Raw genomic sequence first — 24,667 nt, forward strand, 5'->3', positions numbered from 1 at the left:
CCACTAGATGTAGATGGTGCTTGGGTACTTGGGATCCCAGTGTGTGAATACAACACTATTTTGTGCCGGTGCCAGAGCGTGTGAAAAAGAGCGTGTAAATTGAGCTCCTTGTCTCCACCAATTTCCTCCCCAATCCCTTAATAACCGCAGCGATGGTGATGCGCTGTAAGGAAGCCCTTTCACTGCGCTTCCCAGCAGCTTCAAAGGGTATCATTTCTAAGGCTCCGTTTACATGAAGGCAGGGTGCCCCGGCTAATAGGGCTACCAAGCTAGGAGGGTTAAAACAGAACCCGCCTTTGCATGCAACTCACCTATAAGCGGGATAGTTTTGAGCGCCACTGAGCACAACCACCAAGATGGCAGAGATAAGAAACGTTTTGGCTTTTTTTTATCGCTTGTTCCGCTAGCACCCTCTTTTCAGAGTCTTTGGCTATTATTTTGCACTCTACTAATTGAGCGTAGCCACCAGAGTCAGTTAACGTTAAACGCTGCCTTGGAATATAAGAGGGTCTCAATGGGAGCTAGCTTTAAGGCTAACGGATGGCACTTTAGCTTTCTCATGGCTAACGATGAATTCATTTTCTTCAGTTACGGTTAACAGAAATCTCAGAAATTACTGCTGGTCTTAGGACCATTTGGGATGAAAAGAAATACTGTTATGAGAATTGCTACCGAATCTTAAGTCCCTGGGCTTTTCTCTCTACTACCATGCCACAAGAGAGGACACACAAAAAAATTTCGCCTGACAAGAGATCTTGATACTTTCACTTTCGCCAAACCGCTCTCGCTTATCCCGCTAACCCACCTGTCATGCATGCTAAATTTCTGAGTTTCTGGATTAGGTTCAAACCCGACATTCCAAATAGGGTCTGCCAAACATTCCAAATTGAAGGAAAAAAATTTCACGGAAAATAAAGTATGGGTAAAACACAAGTTATAACACAGTTCTTAGGACCTAAAATAATTTATTGTATTTTCGACTAGAAACGGTATACTCGCAGGCGTTACAAAGAGCGGAAAGTCATTTTTGTTGGCAAGTCGAACAGCTTTTCTTTCCTGTTTACTCTGGTCCCAATAGCTTCGCCCCAATAGCTTCTTCTTTCCTTTACTGAAGAGAGGACGCAAATTTAACTCAATCAAGAAAAGTAAGAAAACCTCTGCGATCAGTTTAACGGGAAGATGTGATATTCGAAATAGGCATGCCATTAACATAAGATCCAGTTCAACACACTTCAAACACATACGAAGGGAACTATAATTTGAAAACAAATTTTAAAAAAGTTGTTGGTTCATTTTAAAAAAGCGGTACAGGGCACCGCACGCATGCGTCTTTTGCTACTTTTCTTGGCCAGTTTTAAAATGGGACTATTTTTTCTGCTTAAAGACTGTGCTGTATCTAAGAAACACTAAAAGAAACCGTAGAAACGTCCAAAGGCGATAGATTGTGGCTGATAATTGTCTTGCTCAACCATAGACTGGTAGACCACGTATTCTGCTGTCGTTGTTGCTCTAAAAGCGCGAATCGCGAAGAACGGCATAATGTGGTGAACGGATGGTTGCCTGGGGAAGATTTCGTTCACAACACTTTGTACCTGCCAGTAGACTGCGGACCACGGAAGGACCCCTGATGAGACAGAAAAACAAGAATTAATAAAGCAATTTCTGTTTTAAGGTTGTCGGCTACCACGATAACTACGCCCAACTTAAAATCGTCTCTGGATCACAGAACAACCACTTATCCAAAACATCCTCAATTTAGAGATATCGATAAACCCGGTTAGTGAGAGCTCATTTATGCTAATTCAAGCTGAAAAGCTAATCCAGGCAGAAAATTTTCTCGTTTAAAGTGTTTCACTATTGCTGTTTTGGAGCATAGTTTGAGATAATTAAAATCATAACAGAAAAGGAAAGCAACAGGAAAAGAAACGTTTAGTTACTAAATTTTGCAAAAAGTGAAATGATAATTCCCTCTTATCCTGGATCAGGTTTATTATGCTTTGAACGTTCCTTAGTTGCGGATAGTATGAAATGAAGGAGTACGTGCAGTTGTGGTACTGGCGTCTTGACAGCTGTTATTACAGGAGCAAGAGATAAGGAGTTCTAACGATTTCGTTTTGTGGGAAAGCGCAGGAAATATTTTCTCCCCTTCCAACTATCATGGTAACGCCGTTTCCATGGTTTAATGTTCCCAGACCAAGAAAAGTTACTACGCACCAACTCCCTAGCTCTGATCTTAGCCTTCCGTGCCTGGACTCACAGAAGGCTTTTCAAGAGGCAAATGTTTTGGAGGCTCGTCACCCGGTCTTTTCACTAGTTGGAAGGACAGATAGCGTGACAAGTAAACACAACCTTTGGTATGGCGCTGACCTTAATCCGTCCCCTCCCTCCCCTCTCCTCTCTTCCGTTCACACCCTCCCCCCCACCTGAGTAGAGGGGGTAAGTATCCTAAAATTCCTTACCAGTCTTATCATCTCTTCTTTGACGACACGTTTTATTTCCACTTTAGCGAGATGAATGGAACGTTCAGAAGGACCTGGAAACGAATCAAACAACAGCTTAAGGTAGAGTCTGGAATCCAGTCACTGAGCTTAGCTCCTTTGCTCATGCGCAGGCTTACTAATCGAAAGATAACTTCTCTTGACAGGAAACAAGGATAACAAAAATCATTAATTAAAGAATAGTTTCTTGATGTACTATTAAATTCTCGAGCTAACGCTGAACGAGATGTGTGGAAATAAGGAAAATTTTCTATTCCAAGGGTTATTCAGCAGTGAGATTCACGAAAACATTTATCATGACAGTAAAGAAGTAAAGATTCTAGTCAGTCTCATAATATTACCTTACTTACCTTCAATATATAAATAGATTTTCCTCTCGCCTTCTGCCTTGGGTTCTTTTCCTAAAGAAAAGGAAACAACAAAAATGATCACTTGCATGGGACGTTATGCCGTTTCTTTCGGAGCCGTTATTGCGTCGTCACGCAACGCGTTTGTGTGGAGAAACGTTGCGTGATCACCCAAATAACGCCTGGACTATTTGAGGCTGCATCCGTTAATAATCTTGAGGAAATTCATTAACTGCGTGCTTTATCTTTGTATTATACTTACAAGTGGGTCCGTTCGAAATTGTTTTAGTCTAATTCAGTTATCTCTGAGGTAGAAAGATTCTCTGTCGAGGAAAAAGTAAAATTTTATCTTTACCTGGAGGAAAGAACGTTCCACGGACTGTTATGGCGGCCTCGGACACTTCAGTTATGTTCATAATTGTTTCCTAAAAAAAGAAATCGAATGTTTTGAGTAGGGGCATTCCACATTGTTACCTGAACAAACATGCCACACTCGTCCACTTCTCGACTTTATAAAACATACTGAATATCGCTTCATCGTCTTAAAACTCAATACGAGCGATAGCCAATCACGGAACGTGAGCCAAGCCAAAAACATTAAAACCACGTTTACACAGCCTTAAGAAAGCCATGGTTTAAGCCGAGCTCAACGTAAAGACTCCCTTGTTCCACCGCGTCTAAACGCAGTCTACACGAACTATAGATTATCTACATTGTAATAGAACAGCTAAGCCTCCGCAAGTCGTGGTAAGAAAATACAATTACGGACAGTTGGACCCCGCTAATAAAACTCCGTTATTTGGAATTCCCCGTTACTTCGAACTCAAAGCCATCTTCCTTCAGTCATTTACTATCGGCTACTTCGAAATCTCGCTATTTCAAACTATTTTTCTTTTCCCCTGAGAGTTCGAAATGGCGGTATTTACCTGTAATTTTTTTCCCTCTTTTCCTCTGAGAGCTCTGTATTTCCAAAGCAATGAATGTTGCCTTGGTACTTTTAAATAATTTGCCTCCATGATTGGTGAAAGCACTCTACACATACCTTAGAAGTAACTTTCCACCTGGCAGTCTGTGGGAAGTCATTGATTTCTACCTCATCCTCGTATCGCTGTTCATTCTCAGTCTGTTTCTCGTCCTGCTTTGTCTCCTCCACTGGAGCTTCATAACCGATCTTCCCATGAATCTTCTCGGCTAGCTGCTTGGCTAGCCCAAGACCCTATGCGAGACAACACAACAGATGTAATGCGAACCAACCAAGAGACAGGAAGAAATATTAAACTTCCCCCTCAACCAGTTTGCCAACCCAACCTTTTTGTTCCATTCAAATTGAAAACCCAACGTTTAATTTTCTCCTCCTATGATTGAAGAAGAGAATAAATTCCGTGACCAGGAGGCGTCACGTAATATAGTTCGTCTCAGCTATCAGTTACTGAGGTCAGCGGCTTAAAACCAAAACGAAGCAACAGCTTCATTTCAGGATTGAATTGATCCACTGACCTCGCTTGCATGCATGTGAAGCCGAACGAATATTTGATTCTAACTTTTACAGATGCAGTTTGTTGTCACGTAACGCTGAGAGGCATTGCGTGACAAAACTTGATACTCACGGTAAGAGCAGTGACAGTTCCTCCTTTGATAATCTGACTGGCAGCTTGCTGAGTCGGGTCCATGTTCTGTGATAAACAAATCAAATCATTTATTCAGATGACTCACTAAAACCAAATAAACGCCTTCGATTTCCAGCCTCGCCACTTCTATATGAGTCACGACCCTCCTCTTCCCGAAAGAGCTCATTCAAAATAAACGAATTGATTGTTCTTTGTACTCACATTTGTTCCGGCGATGATCTTCTGGTTGATTTTGGCTGCGATGCTTGTGGCCAAGTTAAGTTTAGCTGAAACACGAGCAAGAACAGCATTGCCATCAAATATTCACCCACAACTGTATTACACTATGGTCAGTCCTTTCGGTGCTCAACTTTTGTAACATAACGTTGCTAAGGCTGTGGCTATCCCCACCCCTGGATGGGATGCTAGGAATGCTAGTCTATCGTAGAGTTACCTCCACCAGCACTTTATCAGGTTGCCATAACAACTTGCCGAAGATTAACCGTCGATTCCTACCTTGTTGTTCGCCTTTGATCTGTTCGCCTCCTACTGGCGCCGCTTTCTTGATGTGCGGTTTTCCTTTACTGAACACAGCATCCAATTGTTTGTCAATCTGATGTAAAAATAAGAAAAAGCAAAACAAAAGCAACAACACGTTAAGAAACAAGAAAATTGGACCCCTTTAATTCAAACTGGGTTATTTCGAATTCCCCATTATTTCGAACTATTTTCTTTTCCCCCCGGGAGCTCAAAATAGGTTCAACTGTACTGGCGACAAAGAAATTCCAGACTCACTTCCTCCACAGCCTTCTCTTCAGCTTCAGCCTCATCATCAGAGTCTTGAAGACCAAGAGCCTGTAAAGAAAAGGAAAAAAAATTGGATTTGATTTAGTTGTACGAGGATATGCGACCTGCAGAAAACTGACATATTCTTTGAGATTCTGTTCACAATTGGTGGCCTAGCACTGCACGGTGTTTGGGCAGGATTTTTGCTGGGCACTAATGTGAATACACTTTTTTTTTTCCAAGTACTCACCCCAGAATTCAGGCACAGTGTCCATGCCCAGGTACAAGGTCTCGACCTTTTACTTAGCCACTTAATGGCACTTGAGCTTGACTTGGGCACTTGAACGCAACACTATTTTGTGTCAGTGCCCAGACACCAGTAGTTGGGCGCCAAGTGTTTACACAGCCTTAGAAAGCGTGCATTAAAAGAGCACCATGTACCTACCCATTTCTGAATCTTTTTCGCCTCGTTAACTTTAGCCGCCTCTTCGTCGTTAAACTTGAATCCTGTAAAAAAGATTTTGTTATTGCCTATTGCACTCAGTTATACATAAACATGTCAAAGACTTTTGCGACAGTATTGAAATAAATGAATGGTGTTTCACTGAGAATTACTTCGAGAAAGTCGTCTCCAAAAGGTTGAAAGCGATGTTTTGCTGTCACAAGCAGCGAAAATGACATGAAAGTTTGTTATCGGCAAGTGACGCAAGAGTTGCGACATAAACCGGAAGATCTTCTAAAACTGGCTCAGTGTTGCTGTGAGTATTTTCTTGGTATGTTATTAAAAGAGCTCAGTCAAGGTAGTTTAAGTTGTATTGGCCACGTACAAAATTACCTTCAAATTGAGTACTAAGTTTACTAAGATAGAAAAACACCAAAGAGATGACGATAAATCAAAAAGGAACAAAGATGGTTAAGGGTGGCGAGGATTACCACAGATTACAAACCGCAAACTAAGATAGAAAAACACCAAAGAGATGATAATAAATCAAAAAGGAACAAAGATGTTAAGGGTGGCGAAGATTAACACAGATTGCAAACCGCAAACTGTGACATAGCTCCTTTAAGTTGAGCATGAGCGGAACATGAACCATTGCACATCTTAGGTTCACGACACATGCTATATAAATTTCTCATTGTTCCTCTTTTTCTCCTGAACTCATTAAAAGCACAAACCTTTTCCAGTGAAGCCACTGTTTTTGACAACGTTCTTTCCTTCCTACGAGGGAATCAAGAAACAAGTCAATAAAAAACGACTTTTACAAGTACAGGCTCAAAGCTTCTCAACCAATCAGAGAGCCGACAAACAATTCATTGTCACGTGACTACTTTGACTTCTCTGCCCACATCTTAAACTGCCTTGCTTTTTGTTAACCAAGCAATGACAAACAATCCAGAATTGTCAACACTTTCCAAGACCCTCACTTAAAATTCCATGACTTTCCAGGTTTCTCATGACCTGTACGAACCCTGTTTACACTGAAGCAAAGACGGCAATGGAATCTTACCGCTTTCCTCTCCTCTGTATAATCATGCCATAATTTCCGTAGGTCATCTGGAACTTCGGCCGCGGACGATTCCAATGCCTAGACATTGTACACAGAAAAAAAAAATATTGAACTGTCACATGTTGGAAAGAACAGAGAAATCTCCATGACAAGATATCCCTCTCTGCAATAGCACTCTTTTTCAAACTGCCCTATTGGCTAACAATTCCCCAGAAATCCAAAAAATCTCCAGTCGGAGAAAAAAAAAACGAGAAACACAAGACAAAAATAAACTTGCAAAATTCTTACCTTAATGATATCACCTGCGTGCCTGTCATGAGAGTAAAAGCAAGAACATAATCAGCGACAGACCTCAATTCAACTTAACAACTTTTCCTTATGTAAACAGACTGACTCTTTTCTCGAGCTCAGTTCTTCTCCCGCTCAAGAGAAACGTAAGATTCGACCCCAAATATGACATAGTACTACAGAGATCCGTATTTCTGTATTTGGGTAGCTGCACTATTGTAAACAACGCATTGTATATTCTTTAGGTATAATTAGGCTACGATTAGTAATTATAATTTGTTGTATGTAATCTATTGTAGTTATGACGTATTGTAAGTATTGTAACTAGTGTTATGTCTTGTGTTGTATTGTATGTATTATAACCCAAAATGTTGAAAAAAAATAAAAATTACAAAAAAAAAAAAAAAAAAACAGAGATCCGTGTAATTGGTTATTTGCGCGCGAACATTCAGAAACAAGAAACAACCAATCACCACACGACACGGATCTCTGTATCTCATCAGTATCAAATTGTCGTCTCTCGAACAAGGGAAGATTATGGTGCATTGTCTACTTTGATTAGTAACTTTTCAGCGATTTCGTAAAACAAGACAACATCTACAGCGCTGGCTTTACCTTCCCTGTTCTGAAGTAACAAAAGTGTATGAAGTTCCTTTCCTTCCCGCTCGACCAGTTCGCCTGGATAAAAACAACAAAACCATGTTATTTTTTCATCACACACGACAGATTTGCCCGCATGTTCGATCCAAACTCTGCGGGGAAAGTTAACAAAACGATGAATAGAAACATGAGAACTCAAATTCATACTTCCCTGTGAAGAGCTATCTATCAAATTTGACTCCGTTGATTCTTTTGCGAGTAATTCGTTTCTACATCATGAATACTCAAGTATAAAAGCTAGTCTTTCTGTGGCGATTTTTCCGCTTCTCGTTCGAGTTTCTGTAAGGATAGTAACGCATGCTCAAAGTCTCTACAGTACTCACCCGCATCTATGTACATAGTCTTCATAGTGATTTGGACAGTCATAGTTCACCACTAGGATCAGCTGTTTCACATCCAGACCTCTCGCGGCAACTGAAGTTGCAATCTAAAGAATCGTGAAAAATTATGGTGTCAAAGTTGAAGAGGCACCTCATCTAGACACTACTGGGAGGTTCTCAGTTTCTAGTTTAATTTCAATGATGCCACAATTGTAGCTGAGACCCTAGAACAAGGCTACTTAGTCTCTTGAGAAGCAGGCTCTAATTATCGGTTATGATCTTACCATTAAGTTTGTCACTCCATTCTTGAAGTCGGCTATTGTGCTATCACGATCAAACTGGTCCATACCTGAAACGACACACAAAAGTGGAGCAGCAGGTTTACCAAAAATTCCCAACAAAGTATGGCTCTTACGTCTCTAACGAGCTCGCCTGCGAGCAGGCTCTAGTCTTTGGGTTCTGCACACAAGCTCTGTCGATGACTTTTGGCTTTGGCGCACGAGCGAGTTTACGAACGACAGACACGTCTTTTGCAGGTAACTTCCCCTCACCCCGCCCCAGCATTTTGCCAGGCTTCTGTCACAGTTTGCCAGTACCCATTTATACTACTCGATGGAGAGGAAGACACTGTGAGAATTAAGTGTCATGCCCAAGAACACAACACAATGACCTCAGCCAGGGTTGAAATCCGGACCGCTCGATCAGGAGTCCACCGCGCTGACCATTAGGCCACCGTTGTAAAAGAAAGGATACGGGCGCTTATATAGAACTTCTACAGCCCGTAACGTTAATTTTCTTCTCCAAGGGTGATATTGGGGTCATCACTGACGTGTGTCGGGTGACGATCAAACTGAAGACTGAGGCCCCATCAACAGTACGCGGGAGGAATTTAAAAATGCAGCAATCATCGGTTATTTAGGATTTGTGCTTGAGGAAAACTCAGGCAGAGAAGTCACACGATTATCGTGACGCCATTGTTTTCAAAAATATCCGTTTTCAATATGTTTTCGGTCCACGCGAAAACGAAAAGCCGGCGTTTTCAAATTCCTCTGGTTTGAAGAGCGTTTTCGAAAAGTTCCTTTTTCGTGACGGATTAGTGTGGACGGTAGGCCTAACCGAACTGAGAAATAAAGCTCCGTTTTCAAATTTTTCCGGCGTAGTGTGCACGGGACCCGAGAAGAAAACTATGTAAGGGTGTGAACATCGAATCTTACCTCCATGGAGAGATAGACAAGGATAAGAGGTTTTCAGGAGATCTTTAAACAACATGTCAGCTTTTTCTTGCTTTTCGACGAATACCAAAGCGCTACCTAAAAGAGAACAACAACAAAAAACAAATCAAGCTACGAACTCATATAGATTCATAATAACTCATAGATTCATATAGACTCATAAACGTCAGTAGTCCATTCAGCAATGTCAATGGCTGAAAGAAACGTTTTACGAAAAGTATAATTAAAATTTCTTGCGGCTACTTACGATTTGTATATTAATTATATAGCTGCATCAAAATCTAACATTGCCAACAGATCTATTTTTTATTAATTTTTGCCAACTGTCCAAATTTGAAATAAATTGGATAGTTTTTGCTCGAACGTTTAGTTTAGCTTTGAACAAACTGTCCAATTTGAGAAAAATCTGGATACTCTCCATCAGCCAATCAAATGTCAAGATTCCGCAGCGTTTCCAGCTGAAAGCCCAATGTTTACCTTGTTCCTGGTAAATACCAAGTAACTCAAGTAGCTTCAAGAACTTGTCATCTTCTTCAATAACAATCTAAGAAAGCAAAACAATGATGCACATAAAACAAAGGTAAGTGACTACGAAATATTTACAAACCCTGCCTTCTTGCAGCTTCTGGTTCAGTGAATTTCACGGTACAAAGTTTGAAATTTTCACCGAAGCTAGCTGCCATGAATACTGAAATCTAGGCTCAGAGCAGTCAGTGTTATAAAAATAAAACTGAAACTATCGAATGGCATGAACTTATTCTACTTGGCTCCGTTTTTCCGTTGAAAAAACGTTGCACTGGACGAAAAACTCTATGCAGTACAAATGGTAAGCGTTTATAATAAATTAACAAAACTGAAAACAAAACTTATCAGATTCCAATACATACCAAATTTTGTTGTACATCTGAGCAAACAATACTTCGACCCCCAACTTGTATCTGGAACAACAGAATAAAACCCCAATGAAAAAACATTCAATGCATAATAAAATAAACATTATCTCTGAATGAAGACAAACGGAGGGAAACATGCAACCGGTCACGAGCGCGGGAAAACATGCAACCGGTACTAAGCGCGGAAAAACATGCGACCCCTGCCAAGCGCGGGAAAATATGCGACAAGCGCCCAGCGCTGCCTAGCGCAGGAAACCTTAGTAAGTCACGATTAGTCACGATTGGTTCCCACTTTCACAAAAACCGAACCTCAGTACTTGGTTTAAACGGCGTATTTTTTAATTATGTTCATGAACTCGTGAGATGAAAACACCTCACCTCAATTGGTTTAGTGAGGATCTTTCTGGCCAGGGCTTCCATCTGACGCGGGAAAGTAGCTGAGAACATGACTGTCTGCTTGTCCGGTCTGATGCAGTCGATAATTCTCATCACCTAAATAGAGAACAAAAAGGTGTCATAATGTCCATGAACCGTGACAATCACCGGTGCAACCTGTAAGGAAAAGATATTGGCCTCTCGGCTTTAGAACAAATACAAGGTGGCTTTCAATAATACTTAAAACCATCCACACATTTACTCAGAACCTTCCAAACACCGTCTGATCGTTATTTCGAAGGCCATGATTTTTCACTTCAAATCTTGAGACACGTCGATGAAAAAGAGGAAACGCACTTCAGTTACAACAATGTTTCACTTCCTCAGTGTAGCTTATAACGGTATTGATAGTACAAGATTCCACTCAAGTTCATTCTAAGCTTTATCAGTGCGCCAAAGACAGTGTAGCCATAGCAACTGAGGGCCTCCTCATTTGGTTACTTCATTTGAAAAGCACCCTCTCCTCAAACAGGGAAAGCAACCGTCATTGGTAAAAAGACGGCATTAAAAAAGTTGTGTGGCGATAAACATTGTAGCAGCTTGCAACTGAGTTTAACTAAGTTCTTACCTTCCACTGTTCTTCATACACAAGACTACGCTGACCTCAAGGCCAATGGAAATAACTTTCTATTCTTATGAAGCAGAAAAAAACACACAAGACCGCCTAGATGCAAACGAAAAGCTCCTAATCATAAATAGTTAGCAACGCATCTTGATAAAAATCTCACATTTAGGTGATAGTAGTTGTTTACCATTTACAGAAAAATACGGAAATTTAGGTTGGGATGTAATTGGTTTTCCCAAACGGAAAATTTCCAAAATAAACGGAATGTCTTGAAAGGTAGTCCAAAATTCTCAACCGGAAAATCCAAACGGAAAACGTGCGTACCATTTGCTTTTATCCCCTATACGCGGCTGCTTTTGCCGAAACTGTGAACCACCCGGTTTCCTCGTGTAAAGGGTCTGTAAATGGTAAACAACCTATAAGAATTTGGCAGTGAAGATGTTAAACTTGCCTGAGGTTCAAACCCCATATCAAACATCCTGTCCGCTTCATCCAGGACTAAATATGTACAACGGCGACAATTCGTCACCCGACCTGAAACATGTTTGAATAACGAGATATGTAAGAAGAAAACTATTTTCTAATCAGTTCATTGAAAAAAAAACTACATACAACAAATAAAATACCCCATAAGGCATAATAAAATTTAATTCACAAGAAGTGGGATTTTAATACGAAATGGTTCATGTGTTTGCAAAATCTGACGGAAAGTTTAGGAGAATTCACTTGAGCCGCAGGTTAGGGTTTACCTATATACTTTTGAATTCTCCCAAACTTCTTAACTGGTTCCATCAGGCTATACAACTGTGTGGTTACAAAGCATCACAACAAATCAAAGCGTGCGTTGTATGATGAACACTTCACAAAATGTAACACAACAAAACATTAACTGCTTAAGAATAACATGAGCTAACAGTAACATCTTTTACCATTATTGGCTGTCAGCATGTCGATCATTCTACCAGGAGTGCAAACAATAATTTCTGCTCCACGCTTTAGTTCTGCAATCTGGATGAAAAATGTAAGAAAAAAAAGAGTTGAAACGGGAAAAACAGAACTACATGTAGTACTCAGGACCTTGGGCGCTTTTCATTCAACCAACAATTCCGAAATTTTCGAAACGGTGGCAAATGGTACAGAAATATTTCCTGGAAAAGTTTCCAGAAAACCCGGAAATTGTTGAATTTCAGAAAAGTGAACCATTCAACCGAAAATTCTGGAAAATCGCTCATTTTTGCAGTTGGAATTAACGGAATACGGAAAGTTGTTTACGCCAAAAACTAACGGGATATTGGATACTCAGACCCGCCCACCACTAATGGGGCCTTAGAAACATTGAGAAACATTTTCTGATGCAAGATCACCACTCACCTGCTCACTGATTCCTGTGCCACCATAAACACAGACAACTCGCAGATTAAGCGGCTTGCAAAACTTCTTACATTCGCGGTAGATTTGAAGAGCAAGCTCTCTTGTTGGTGTCATTATAATGCCTGCAAGTTCAATGAACAGGTAGCAAAAGTCAAAGGGGCTAAGTTGCGGTAATTTAGGTACTTCTGTTTAGTTTTGATAGTAATGAGCTCTAAATTTCAAACTGGCAGAGAAACAGGCCCGTTGGGGTAAAATCAGATTTCTGAGCATTACAAATTCATACATCCATGCAAGTTGAGATCAACTTGAAAAATGTTCGCCCAACGTTTATCACGTTTGCCCAAATGCAATCGGTTTTGAACTTCTTATCTTCCCCACATTTGCCCATTCCCTGCCTCTTTTGGCTTCTCTGGCTTTCTGTTGATACTTTCTTAAGTTTTTAAGCCGTTATTGTGATGAAATTTTATGACCAGTTCATCTGCTCTGAAATTGTTTAAAATCGCATGGCCTAGCCTCCTCAATTACTGCAATATGTAAGATAAATCCCTTAATTTCAAGACGGAAAAGACTTTGTTACCTATTGGTCCATCCTCCCTGTCAAGATCAGGCTGATCCAGAACATGGCGGTACATGGGAAGAAGAAATGCTAATGTCTTGCCGCTGCCTGTCTTGGCAATTCCTGCAAAAGGCGACACATTTTAATGCTTTAAGATGTTTACAAATTGAGACTGTTGTTCCCAGAATAATTAAACCTAAACTACTTAATATGTTATACAAAGCTCTTTCTGTAAATTGAGGGTCCTTTAGTCTTTTTCAACCTGGCATCCCGCCACTAATTTTGACTCAATCCTGCCCCAGTCAGAATGTTTATCTCGATCCCCCCTGGTTAGAGTCGCAGTTCTCAGCGTAACGTCTGTAACCTGTGATTTTCTGTTTTTCATCCTGTATCCCACTGTCAATTTTAAACCTATGCCGCATCCCGCCTGTCAAAATGAGCAAATCTTGTTCCTGCTGAAGTATTTTTCTTCCGCATCCCACTGTTAAAATTTCTGTCATCCCGCATCCATTTTTACTCTTTTCCTACATCCAGCCAAACCTATGTTGGACCCTCTAAATTCCCCAAAAAATACCATCTTGCAGCTTTTTTCTTAAAAAAGCTTTCCTGATTTCCTCATATTCAAAAAGGAAGGGGGCTTGTTATTGGAATCTTATGGCAATAATTTTCATTCTTAGAACAGGTTTTGTACAAATGTTTGGACACAAAATTCCAGAGCTTTTCAGCCACACGTTTTCAAACCATTTGGATCTTTTTGCACAGAATAAAAAAAATCGAATGAAATAATTCATGTTGATAGACACCTTTATTTTCGAGATTAAAATCTTACCTATCATATCTCTGCCACTCATAATAGTTGGTATCGCCTGAGCTTGAATCGGTGTGGGTTTCTCATAACCATTCCTGTAAATAACAGAAATAAGAGCACGTGCCATGCTGTAAGTACTTAACTCCCTAAACTGAAAAGGCCAACCAACAGTCTGCATTAAGTGGGTTGTCAATTACAGTTCCTTTGTGGAAGTGCAAAGGCCTCGTGGTTAGTGCATTTGACTCTAGATCAAGCAGTCTGGGTTCGAGCCCTCGCTGGGGACATTGTGTTGTGTTCTTGGGCAAGACACTTTACTCTCACAGTGCCTCTCTCCACCCAGGTGTATAAATGGGTGCTGGCAAATTTAATGCTGGGGGGTAACCCTGTGATGGACTAGCATCCCATCCAGGGGGAGTAGAAATATTCCTAGTCGCTTCATGCTACCGAAACTGGGATAAGTTCCTGTGAAAAAGAAAAGATAAAATCTGGCACAGACAGAAAAAGTGGGCCACACAAGTGGCCACTCAGTGTTTCTGTGATATGAAGTGATTGAATGTAGCGTCTCCCTCTGAATGGAATGCCACTCCATCACATGTTACCTTATCATTATTTTTGTTAACCTAAAGGGGTGATGATCCTTGTTTGAAAATCCGGGACTGAGACACAAACAAGAGAGGCAGAAAGAACCTAGCAAAAATGAGACTTTGTGACTTATCCGATCATTCCCAGAAATTCGAGACCAGATCAAAAGTTTCCAAGACCCATAATTTTCTACCTTAGTACCATTCACAACCCCTAACTTAGTGTTCACATAAGCTTAATGATTATTATTTCTCTTGGTAAATAGAGAAAGGAGAACATATGAAAAAACACAGTGAAAACAACATTTTAAGTAACACAAACTCACTTTTTGAGGACATCTAGAATTTTTAAGCTGACTCCTGTCTGGGCCCATGTTTTTACAGGTTTTGGACAATCTTTCCCACGAACTCGAATGTTCTCTAGTTTTCCTCGCAATTCCTCAACCTCTGGAAACAGGAAAGGCACTTTCTGTGAAGACTGTGTTCAGAAATCTTAATGGAATAACAAATAAAATGTATAACATTTTACCAAATTAATAACTAAAAGTACCTTCTGGGGTCATTCTAGCCAGTTCTGGGACTTCAACATAGAAATCCTTTCTGAATGTAGAATAGTACACTTTCTCATGGTCAACTGCTTGAAGATCCTAATAAAATAAAAGAACAATAAAAGCAATGGATACAAAATCCAGCAGAACTGTTCTTTTTTGCTAGTCCTAGCCATTACATTCTTGGGACTCTTCAATAAGATGTTCATCACACTCTTTAGTTATTAGTTTGAGAATTATTACTTAAAACAGCAACACTAAATTTCCACCTTCTTCTTCTTGGTTTTAAAGTGTGCATAAGTTGACTCGATTGTCTCCTCTTCCACATCTTCCTCTGATGAATACTAACAGAAAAAGAAAAAAATAAACTTGTCAAACATCTCTGTACTTGGTTTCTGGGGAACAATACTTTTGTAGCAAGGTGATGCATGGGTTGAAAGTAATATAACTTGCACAATCTTGAGTACTGCTGAAAGGAAGCAAAGCTGGGTGATATTAGGTGTGGGTAAACACCAGCCTCTAATGTTAACCCTCTTGCAGCTTTGCAAGGCATTTACAAGAAACATATTTAATTGGAACGCCAGTAATTTCTGGCCTATAACTGTTGTAAGTTTTAGACTCAGGTTTTGGACCTCTTAAATGTCAGAAATGTCTAAGAAAAAGGGTTTCCTGAAAGTAATCTGCCCCTTTTTTGTCCTGAACTATTCACAATTCACTCTTTTTGACCTGCATGTCCAGTTATTAACTGAGAACACTTTTCAATCAAACAATCAATTCTTGATTATGCAAAAATACATCTATTCATTATAAATGTTGGTCACTTGTGGTGCTGACCTCCATTGCATCTTGATCATTTTCCATCAATTCACCTTTGGTTGGATCCTGAAAAAATATTAAGAAGACTCAATGAATTAACCCAAAGGTTCCTACCCATGAATTCCTGGGTGCCCAGAATTTAAGCTTATATGAAAAGAGTGCTAAGTTTTACCAGTCACCCAAAGGTAAAAGTTAGTCCCCGATGGCACCTGGGTGCTTCTAGAGCACAGCCTTGTTCCTATTTTTAAATCTGTGTACCACAGAAACCTAAAGTGTGTGCATGGCCTTTCAATACGTAACCTACTTAGCAGTACTTTAATTATTACACTGAACAAGGTGGTCAATCTTTCTGTTCACTGAATTAGACCCTGGTTTGTGACGATCCTCATGAAAGCTTTAAGTAGTAATTTCATATGGCAATCTTTACTCTGTTCTTCAAGGTGGAACTTCTAAATTTTAAGTCTACAGATGAAACTAAAGTTTGTATCTTACCCTCTTTTTGGTTTTGGTGACGACATGATGTATCACTGTTGCCTTCCCAGCTTTACCGACTCTCTTCTTCTGATCCAGAGCATTTACTTTCTTCACCTGTTGAATGATATTAAAAGGTAACCAATCTGGTTTTTTTTATTTTCAATGAAAAAATGCTGATCAAACAAAAGCTTTAATGTACAGTTGAACCCCTTTATTTCAAACTCTCAGGAGAATCAAAAAATAGTTTGAAATAGCAGGAGTTTGAAATAGCTGATAGTAAATGACTGAAGGGTAAATCCAAGGAAAATGGTTCTGAGTTAGAAATAATAGGGAATTCAAAATAACCAAGATAGAATTGGCGGAGTCTAACATATTCATTTAGATATTTTACCTCTTTGTTCACATCAGCCATAAAAGCATCCAGTGGGTCAGTATCATCATCTTCCTGCTGCACAAAAGAGCACTAAGCACCATTCATACTTAACTCATTTTACAAATACAATGTTTGACTTAGCTGTGACCATTGAGTTCAAGAACTGTAAAATTTAAATTTTCAATGATTGGCTATGGCTTAGAAGTTAGTGTGCTGGACCTCCAAATAAGCAAGTTGAGTGTTTCAGGCTGCCAGTATCAAATGTTACTCTTGACTTGTAATTCAATCTTATAGAAAAGGCTTTCCTTTAAAGTGTTCATGTAAGACTGTGGTCATCAGGTCTCAATGCAACTACTGCTCAATATTTCTACTCAAATCATCCATCTTAGACATGAACATTTTGAAAGAGCAAGTTAATTATTCCTTATGTTACTAGTAACATATGTTTAACCAACAAAAGGAAAAAAAGACCATGGGGAAAAAAACCTAGGAGGATGCTAGTTTCAAACTCGGGTCCCAAACACAAAATGACAAAATGTCACTACGGGTAGCCTAAATAGCACTCAGGTTAGCCAAAATATCACTGACTTGACAGTGGTCAGCTCTCAGTAATTGTATGACTTAAGTGTATCCCACTTCTCAATGACAAAAAAGAAATAAGTGAATTAAAATACAAATTTACACACATACCGGCTCCTCTTTAACTTTTCCATTAGCAACACTTGTATTATCTTTTTTATCTGCAACAGAAGTTCAGAAATTAAACCAAGTAACACCCCGTCAGTGGCTTGCCCATTCTCGTCCCCAGAGGCCGCGCTCCTTTTGGTCAGCACCAAGAAATGCAACCTCTGCCCGGACATCGACTTCTGGTGTTGGACCAGCCCCAGAGGTCGCGATTCTTGGTGCTAACCAAAAGGAGTATGGTCTTCGGGGATGAGAATGTGACTTGCTAGGATAGTGTGCTAAAAGTGATAATCCCTGCCATTAAGCCTAAGACAGTTTCAGGAAAAAAGAAAAGCGTATCTCTTGTTACATAAAGACACAAGGTGCAACTGTATTGAGACACTATCCAATTTTCCCTCTCAATATCTTGCTTTTGAAGGTTTTCCATTTTCATTTGTTTACTTGTTTTGTTTTGCTTTTTTTTTCCTGGAAATGGTGTGGTCTACAGACATATCAATCTTTTAAAGGAAGGAAAAGTTGTCACTTTCCCAAACAATCTCTCAGTCACATACAGTGGCCTTTTTTATTGCAGCTGAAGGAAGCCACAGCACAAAACAAACATGCACATGAATCACTGATACTTTAAATATAAGAGGCACCCGCTATTTCAGACATAAAGTGACTGAGGTAACAATGCTGATGTTTTTCTCCAAATACTGCTACTGTTGTCAGTACCACTACAATTATAGACATTTGCCCAGTTTTGAGGATATCTGTTGTAATAGAAATACATCAACCCTTACTTACTATTTATGGCTTTCTTAAGTTTTGGCTCATCCTCAGCATCCTGCTGTATGTAAAGATTAAAATATCAATAAATTACTTTGTAAAGATCAATAACAATCCAAGCTCCAAGTTTTGTCAGAAGATGGCCATTTAACAATTATTCCATGAAACCGCGTTGGATATGAAGTGATAAATAACCAACGAGCGCGTAGCGCGAGTTGGTTATGATCACTTCATATCCAACAAGGTCGAATGGAATAATTGTTTTAGTATATTCTTAATCGGGTTTTTGCCGCCGATTTTTATTTCAACAATTTTACAGAGCGGAAAATTTTTAAACTTGGCGCACTGTTTTCCATATAAGGTAAAACTCCGACTAATGGCTCATAGTCGGAGTTTTTGAGCCAATCAGAGAGCTAGAAATGCAATAGTCGGAGCTGAGAATATACTAAAATGATTTATCACACGATTAACGATCTAATCATAACAATTACAATTTCCTCAAATGTGATTGGTGCATAAACTGCTGTATTTTGCTCTAATTAATCTTCAAAGTTGTAATCGGACAGTGTAATTGGACTGTTGGCAGTAATCTGACACCTGTAATCGGACAGTTACATGAACCAATCATTTTAAGTCCTCTCCACTAAATCCACCAATCACAGCATTGATTACAATCACTATAGTAATCAATTCAAGAGACTGACTTTGTAAAACTCTGGAGGTTTAGTCTCTGGTGACTGTTTTGAAAGAAACTTAACTGCTATTTTGCAAGCTATTCTTCACAAGGCATATTTTTAATTATGATATTTAAAAATGACTATTAAAAGCGCTTATTCAAATGAAACTTTTACTTTTGTTGGAAATTGTAATGGTTATGATTAATTGGTAACAGGACAACGTGTCGTCCAATTCAGTCTGTAATCACACTCGTGATTAACAAATTGGACTCCCGCTTCGTGGTCGTCCAATTTGGTTAATCACTCATTTGATTACAGACCGAATTGGACTCCACTCAGTCCTATTACCATTATTAACTAGACATTATTTTTTGTTAACAACACCTCTTCCTTGACCCCTTGTACTTCATCTTCCTCGTCATCATCATCATCATCCTCCAGACTCCAGGCCTTCTTCTTCTTTTGCTGGTCCTCGCTTACAGTTTCTTCACTCTTTTGTTTCTCTTCCTGTTCTTTTTTACGTTGGGCTCTCCATGCCTCTATTCTAATATGTTACAAACAAAAGAAATTTCACAGTTGTACAAAAAATGGAGTAAAAAATGTGGATTGACATCAGTCGACAGGATTTATAAATTTCCCTTGATGATGAGAATCATGTTCCAAATAATTTCATCATCATTATTATTATTTTATTTGCCACTTCACAAAATAAATAAAAAAACATATACAATAACCAACAAACAGGCAGTGCTCAAGGAGACCTCCAAAAAACCACCAAGCTTGTAGTGGAGGCCACCTCAGTTGCTAAATATATATGTGGTTTAAATTTTAAATTTTAAGTTTTGTGTGTGTGGCATGGATAAGAATTTTGGATTTGTAACAAAGAAATTTATCATTTCATACTAAATATATTTAATAAATAAACTAAAAATGCCATAATGTGTATACCTATATTGAGAAAATAAAGATTTTGTTGTTGTATCATACCTTTCTCTTCTCTTCTGCATCTCTTCTTCCAATCGTTTTTGTTCCGCATCCTACAGCAAAATACTACTTATCAGCATTTTCTAAACTAGCCAGCTTTGTTTTGCACAGCAGGTTTTGTAACATGCAAAATCAGAAAAAAGTGTAATATCAATCAGCTACACAAACACAGGTCCATTAATTAAAGTGGCTGGAAACAAGTGAACATACCCCCTAAAATTGCAACATGCTGCATTTTTCACACCTGTTGCTAGCCTAAATGACAACAAATATTGGCCAAAATAAAACAGCTGCTCTTCAAGATTAGTAGACTTTATGATTCAATAAATGAACCACAATAATGACAGCCGTCAATCCTTGCAATATACCTTGTCATCCTCATTAGGTTTTACATCGACACTTGAACTTGTCACATCTTTCTTTGACTGAAAAAGGAAAATGAACAGTGACGGTGAAGAAAACATTGACCAAAATCCTGAATTTTGGACATGCAAAAAAAATCTTATGTACAGCAAAAATATTAACCTCTTACTAACCAAATGTGAGGCCGTACTGGGGAATATAGGCACAAAGTCTGGATGGTATGGACTGAAAGCAGCTAGGTCCATACAATAACGACCAAGGACCAATATTCCCCAGTATGGCTTGAGCAAGCTAGGTTAGTAAGTAGTTTATTATATGGCATTAAATTATGAATTTTTCTGCTTTTTGAAAAATCCTGACCAACAAAGAAACAATCAGAACACTCGAAATAACCTTAAGACTACCTTGCCATTATATACAGACAAAGATTTCTCTAAAGAGCTCACGCAGCACAAAATGACTTGGCACAACAAGTACATTCTACGCATTTCATCAGTGAGATGATGTTTCTTGGCCCTGATTTAATTATTTGGCATTTTTTAAAGTTAAATGAATTTTACTTTATGTTGTATGTTAAATAACATGGACAGCCGGTTGGCAATGTTTGAAGAACTGCTCCATGGTTTCTTATGCATCAATCTGTAGTCCTGAACATTTGCTGGTGAATAGAGAAACACAAGTTAGGCTAGTGAGAGTAATAAACTCAGCACCTCCTTGGATTTCTTGCTTTCCTTGGTCCGATCTGAGCTGTCACCTTCATCTCGCTTCCTCTTGTCTCGGCTTACACAACATATAAAAAAACAACAATGTAAAACCACTAAGAATATAAGTCCTGGGCTATCATTAAATTTTGAGTGACCTGCTGCATAGTTGATCTCCACACACTCGTAACAAACTTGTTACTTTGTGGGGGAATTGTATCAACAAAAGACAATTTCAACCGTAACATTAAGGACCCATCAAACATACTCAGCCGTAACAAGTGTTACAGGTTACCGCCCTAAATGACAGCCCTGAAGACCAAGAACAATTATAGTTATCCAAACAAAATAATGATAGTCTGTCTTTATCATAACGAACAGTGGTCTTAAGGTTACTGCTTGTGATTTTGGTTGGAGTCATTGTACATGTCATATTCTTGGACAATAACTCAGCTTCACTGTCAAATTAGCATTCTTGAAAACCTCTCGCAAACCAGAAGAATGCTATCACTTCAAAAGGTATTAGTTACATTTATTTACAACTACCCTATATAAAAACTGAAATATTTTCCCTGGTATTTGAAGTATTTTCTGGTAAATTCAGGTTGCTGCCTTATAGAAGCTCAGTCAGGGTTTTTTGAGTTATTCTGGCCATGTACAAAAGTACCTTTTCAGTGAGGGAAACCTGAAAATAATAGTTAACTACTTAAGATAGAAAAACACTAAAGAGGTAATAATAAACCAAAAAGGAACAAGGTTGGTTGAGGATGGAGAAGATTAACATGAATTACAAAAGACGAATTTGAAAAATTTAGGCAAAACTTTTCAACCGCAGTGATGTAGCTCCTTTAACCTGGATTGTATACTGGTTTAATCTGGTAGCGTTTCTCTTTCACTAACCTGCTTTTGGATTTCTTTTGCTCCTTATCTGGACTTTTACTTTTTGATCGTGAACCAGGAGAACTTGATCGATTGCAGCTTTTTGATCGTCTTTTTCTATCTTTGTCACGATCTTTGTCTCTTTCCTTACTGCGAGGTCTCTCTTTCTTTGTCTTCTTTTCATTGCTTCTGCTACGAGATCGACGCTTTCGCTGAGTGTCTTTATCCTTCTTTTTTTGACCAGGGCTACGACTCCGACTCTTACTTGACGATACACTGTGAGATGAACTACTCTCTGATCTCTTTCGCTTTTTTTCTCGTTCTCGATCTCGTTCTCGCTCTCGTTCTCGTTCTCTTGGTTTGCGAGTTGTTTTATCTCTCATCTTTTCCTGGCTCTTGCTCCGAGATCTCTTTCGCTCTTTATATCTTTCACGACTTCTAGAGCGCCGGGTCCTGTCTCGACTTCCTGATCTGGACCGAGATCTCTTCTTACGTGACCTTTTTAAAGAAATCATAAACTTTATTTAACCTAATAAACATTCATGAATATTGTTTAACCTTATATATAGAAATTTTATATTAGTTCATGCAATATTAAAAAATACCTTTATTTGTTATCTAATCACTCTGCAGTGAAATGAAAATAAAATAATTTCTAACTTAGTACAAGTAAGAAAACACCAGCTGTATAAGAAGAGGGATCTCGTTTATTGATCAGACATAAATGCCCCTAACATAGTTTGTTAGAACAAACATAACAACAAACATCAACAGCCCTAGGATAGTCATTAATGTAACAAATGTACTAAACCAAACACGGAAATTTTACTAAAACAATGTTTCCAGAATGAAGGGATCAAAAACAGAGATGCCATAGAGTGGTGACTCTCCTTAAATATTCAGTTCTTAGCATTATAACGTAACCTACGTACCAACGAATCTACATTCCGACACACAACTACATATCTTATGATAACAACATGAAAAATTATACTCATTGACTAATATAAATGTAAGTTTTCTTGGGTGCTATGAGATTTTGTTAGAATTTTTTTTTAGCAGGACCCTGGACATTAACATTAACAGTTTAAATCTCATGTAGCACGTATGTTTCACTCACTTGGTGTCTCTACCCATCGTCACAAAGTGTCTGACCAAGTATGGTTCTCCTTTTCTGAGTTTCCCTGCAAAAAAAAAGGTTTCAGCCATGACAAATTTGATTTTGCTCAAATAATAAAGGTCGGAACAAATGAGGAGACAAGTCCTGGGGACAAGTCTCTGTACCTTGTCCCATGAACATTTCACACAAAGAGTTTGAGGTACAAGTCACAAGAAATTGTCCCTTCAGTTCAAACAAGTTTGAGTTTGTGGGACAAGTCACAGGGACCAAATTTTAGTCCCATTCAGAACGTTAACACCTCGTTTATCCTGATAATATTAGTATACTGCTAGGCAGACTGTCACCTAACAAATAGCCTCCAGAATAGGCAAATTAGCGGGTTAAAGTGATACATGAGCGTGGCGCTTTCCCGCTGATCCGCCTGTTCTGTAGGCTACCTAAAACAAACTGATAGTGATTTACATACCAAGCTAAACAAAGATGAAATATTTTTCAGTCATACAGTACCACCAGACTGAGTATAAAACTTTTCTCATGAGATTCACCAGTTTGGAGTCTGAATCATGCTGTCTAAATACTTCCCAACATGGTCTGATGATCTCACCCCACAGAAAATCTTTCCAGGGCTCAAAAAAAGTGTTGTCCAGTCATCTGGGACAAATAGACTCTCCAGCCAGGCAAGTTATTTTCCATTCTCACTTGTCCAATGGGCGAGGGCCCAGGCAAGACGTCTGCCAACTAAATCAATAAGAGCAAACTAAGACTTGCCCCAGGACAAGGAAAATTTGAGAGCTGCTTGTCCAGAGGTCAAGCTGGAATTCAAGGTTTGTTCAAGCCCTGAATTTCATGTCATTTTTACTTCATCCACTTATGTTATAACTACAGTCAAACCCCTATTAAACGGCCAACCCTTTTAGGCGGCCAACAATCAAAGTTCCAAGGATAGCTTTTCTATTGTTTCTAACCCTATTAAGCAGCCAACCCCTTTTAAGCGGCCACAGTCTATTTCCCTGAGGGTGACCGTTTAATAGGGGTCCAACTTACAACCAACTTCTTGACAAGTGATTTATGTGTATGCTGTTATCAGACAAATGACTAACTATCAGATACCAGCTGGTAAAAGATAATGAGAAATAGACTCAGAATGTTGAAAATATCACTTCTAGGAACCATGACGTGGGATATTTTTCCTCGAGGGTATGCCACAGGTCCCCAAGGAAGCTCTCATCTCTGGTGTTAGGGAAATCAGTACATATGACCCTCAAGCCAAACCGACTGAAGAACTATGCATCTTTGTGAGACTTGCACATGAGAACCACTACTGCATTACCTCAAGGGGGAACAACTCTCTCATATCAACAGAAGCACGTGCGATAATGATATTTGAAGTAAGCTGACTGTAATACTTTTAATTTGGGAATATTCAGTTTCTTTGACGTGTCTAGCCTATTCTGTCGAACAGTTAGAGCTTCGAGAGTCCATTAGGACAGAGAAGACTGCGTTTGTTTTCATTGTAAACTGACTCAACACTCACAACATAATTTCAATCGTGAAGCAGCAGATCAAGACCTTCAACGTGACAGCAGAGATCGTGTACATTTCAATCAATGGTTGTTGAAGGTAGTTTAAACAATTCATATCATAATCTTACAGCTGTAAACAAAAGAAAACACTTACCTACAGGAAGAAGGCCTATTGCAGTGGCTGAGGATTTCAAAGCATGATTATTTCTCAAAGTAATCAACGAACAGAAAAAATTTTGGACGACGAAGAGAAGACGAAAATCAATCGACTCATCCCCAGTCCCTTAGCGGAAACTTCTGGT

The 24,667-nt window shown here is 39.1% G+C and overlaps 1 protein-coding gene across 1 annotated transcript; it reads right to left on the bottom strand.

Moving 5' to 3' along the window:
• Positions 1–945: 945 nt before the first annotated feature.
• Positions 946–24,656, bottom strand: LOC145486433 (putative ATP-dependent RNA helicase DDX46). The gene is made up of 40 exons (XM_081465103.1): positions 24,520–24,656; positions 22,843–22,906; positions 21,744–22,220; positions 20,853–20,922; positions 20,148–20,204; positions 19,783–19,832; positions 19,180–19,339; positions 18,137–18,179; positions 17,357–17,406; positions 16,685–16,741; positions 16,312–16,407; positions 15,838–15,885; positions 15,273–15,347; positions 15,006–15,102; positions 14,782–14,902; positions 13,896–13,969; positions 13,088–13,189; positions 12,511–12,632; positions 12,069–12,147; positions 11,591–11,673; positions 10,518–10,631; positions 10,134–10,184; positions 9,724–9,790; positions 9,229–9,324; positions 8,299–8,363; positions 8,018–8,121; positions 7,650–7,712; positions 7,035–7,056; positions 6,747–6,824; positions 6,415–6,457; positions 5,684–5,745; positions 5,248–5,307; positions 4,969–5,065; positions 4,675–4,739; positions 4,453–4,518; positions 3,888–4,061; positions 3,201–3,270; positions 2,849–2,899; positions 2,460–2,533; positions 946–1,624 (listed from the first exon to the last, which is right to left on the bottom strand). Exons 2-40 carry the CDS (start codon positions 22,857–22,859, stop codon positions 1,577–1,579), a joined length of 3,348 nt encoding a protein of 1,115 aa, XP_081321229.1. The 5' UTR covers positions 22,860–22,906; positions 24,520–24,656; the 3' UTR covers positions 946–1,576.
• Positions 24,657–24,667: the final 11 nt, after the last annotated feature.

The sequence above is a fragment of the Orbicella franksi genome, chromosome 5 (assembly GCF_964199315.1).
Source record: "Orbicella franksi chromosome 5, jaOrbFran1.1, whole genome shotgun sequence".
Classification (NCBI taxonomy): Eukaryota; Metazoa; Cnidaria; class Anthozoa; order Scleractinia; family Merulinidae; genus Orbicella; species Orbicella franksi.

Excerpts from the sequence above, each read along its gene's own strand:
- LOC145486433 (XM_081465103.1), bottom strand. Across the intron at positions 10,632-11,590 it reads ATATGGGGTTTGAACCTCAG|GTGATGAGAATTATCGACTG; the intron begins GCAAGTTTAACA and ends TTCTCTATTTAG. Across the intron at positions 5,066-5,247 it reads AAGAGAAGGCTGTGGAGGAA|ATTGACAAACAATTGGATGC; the intron begins GTGAGTCTGGAA and ends TTTTTACATCAG.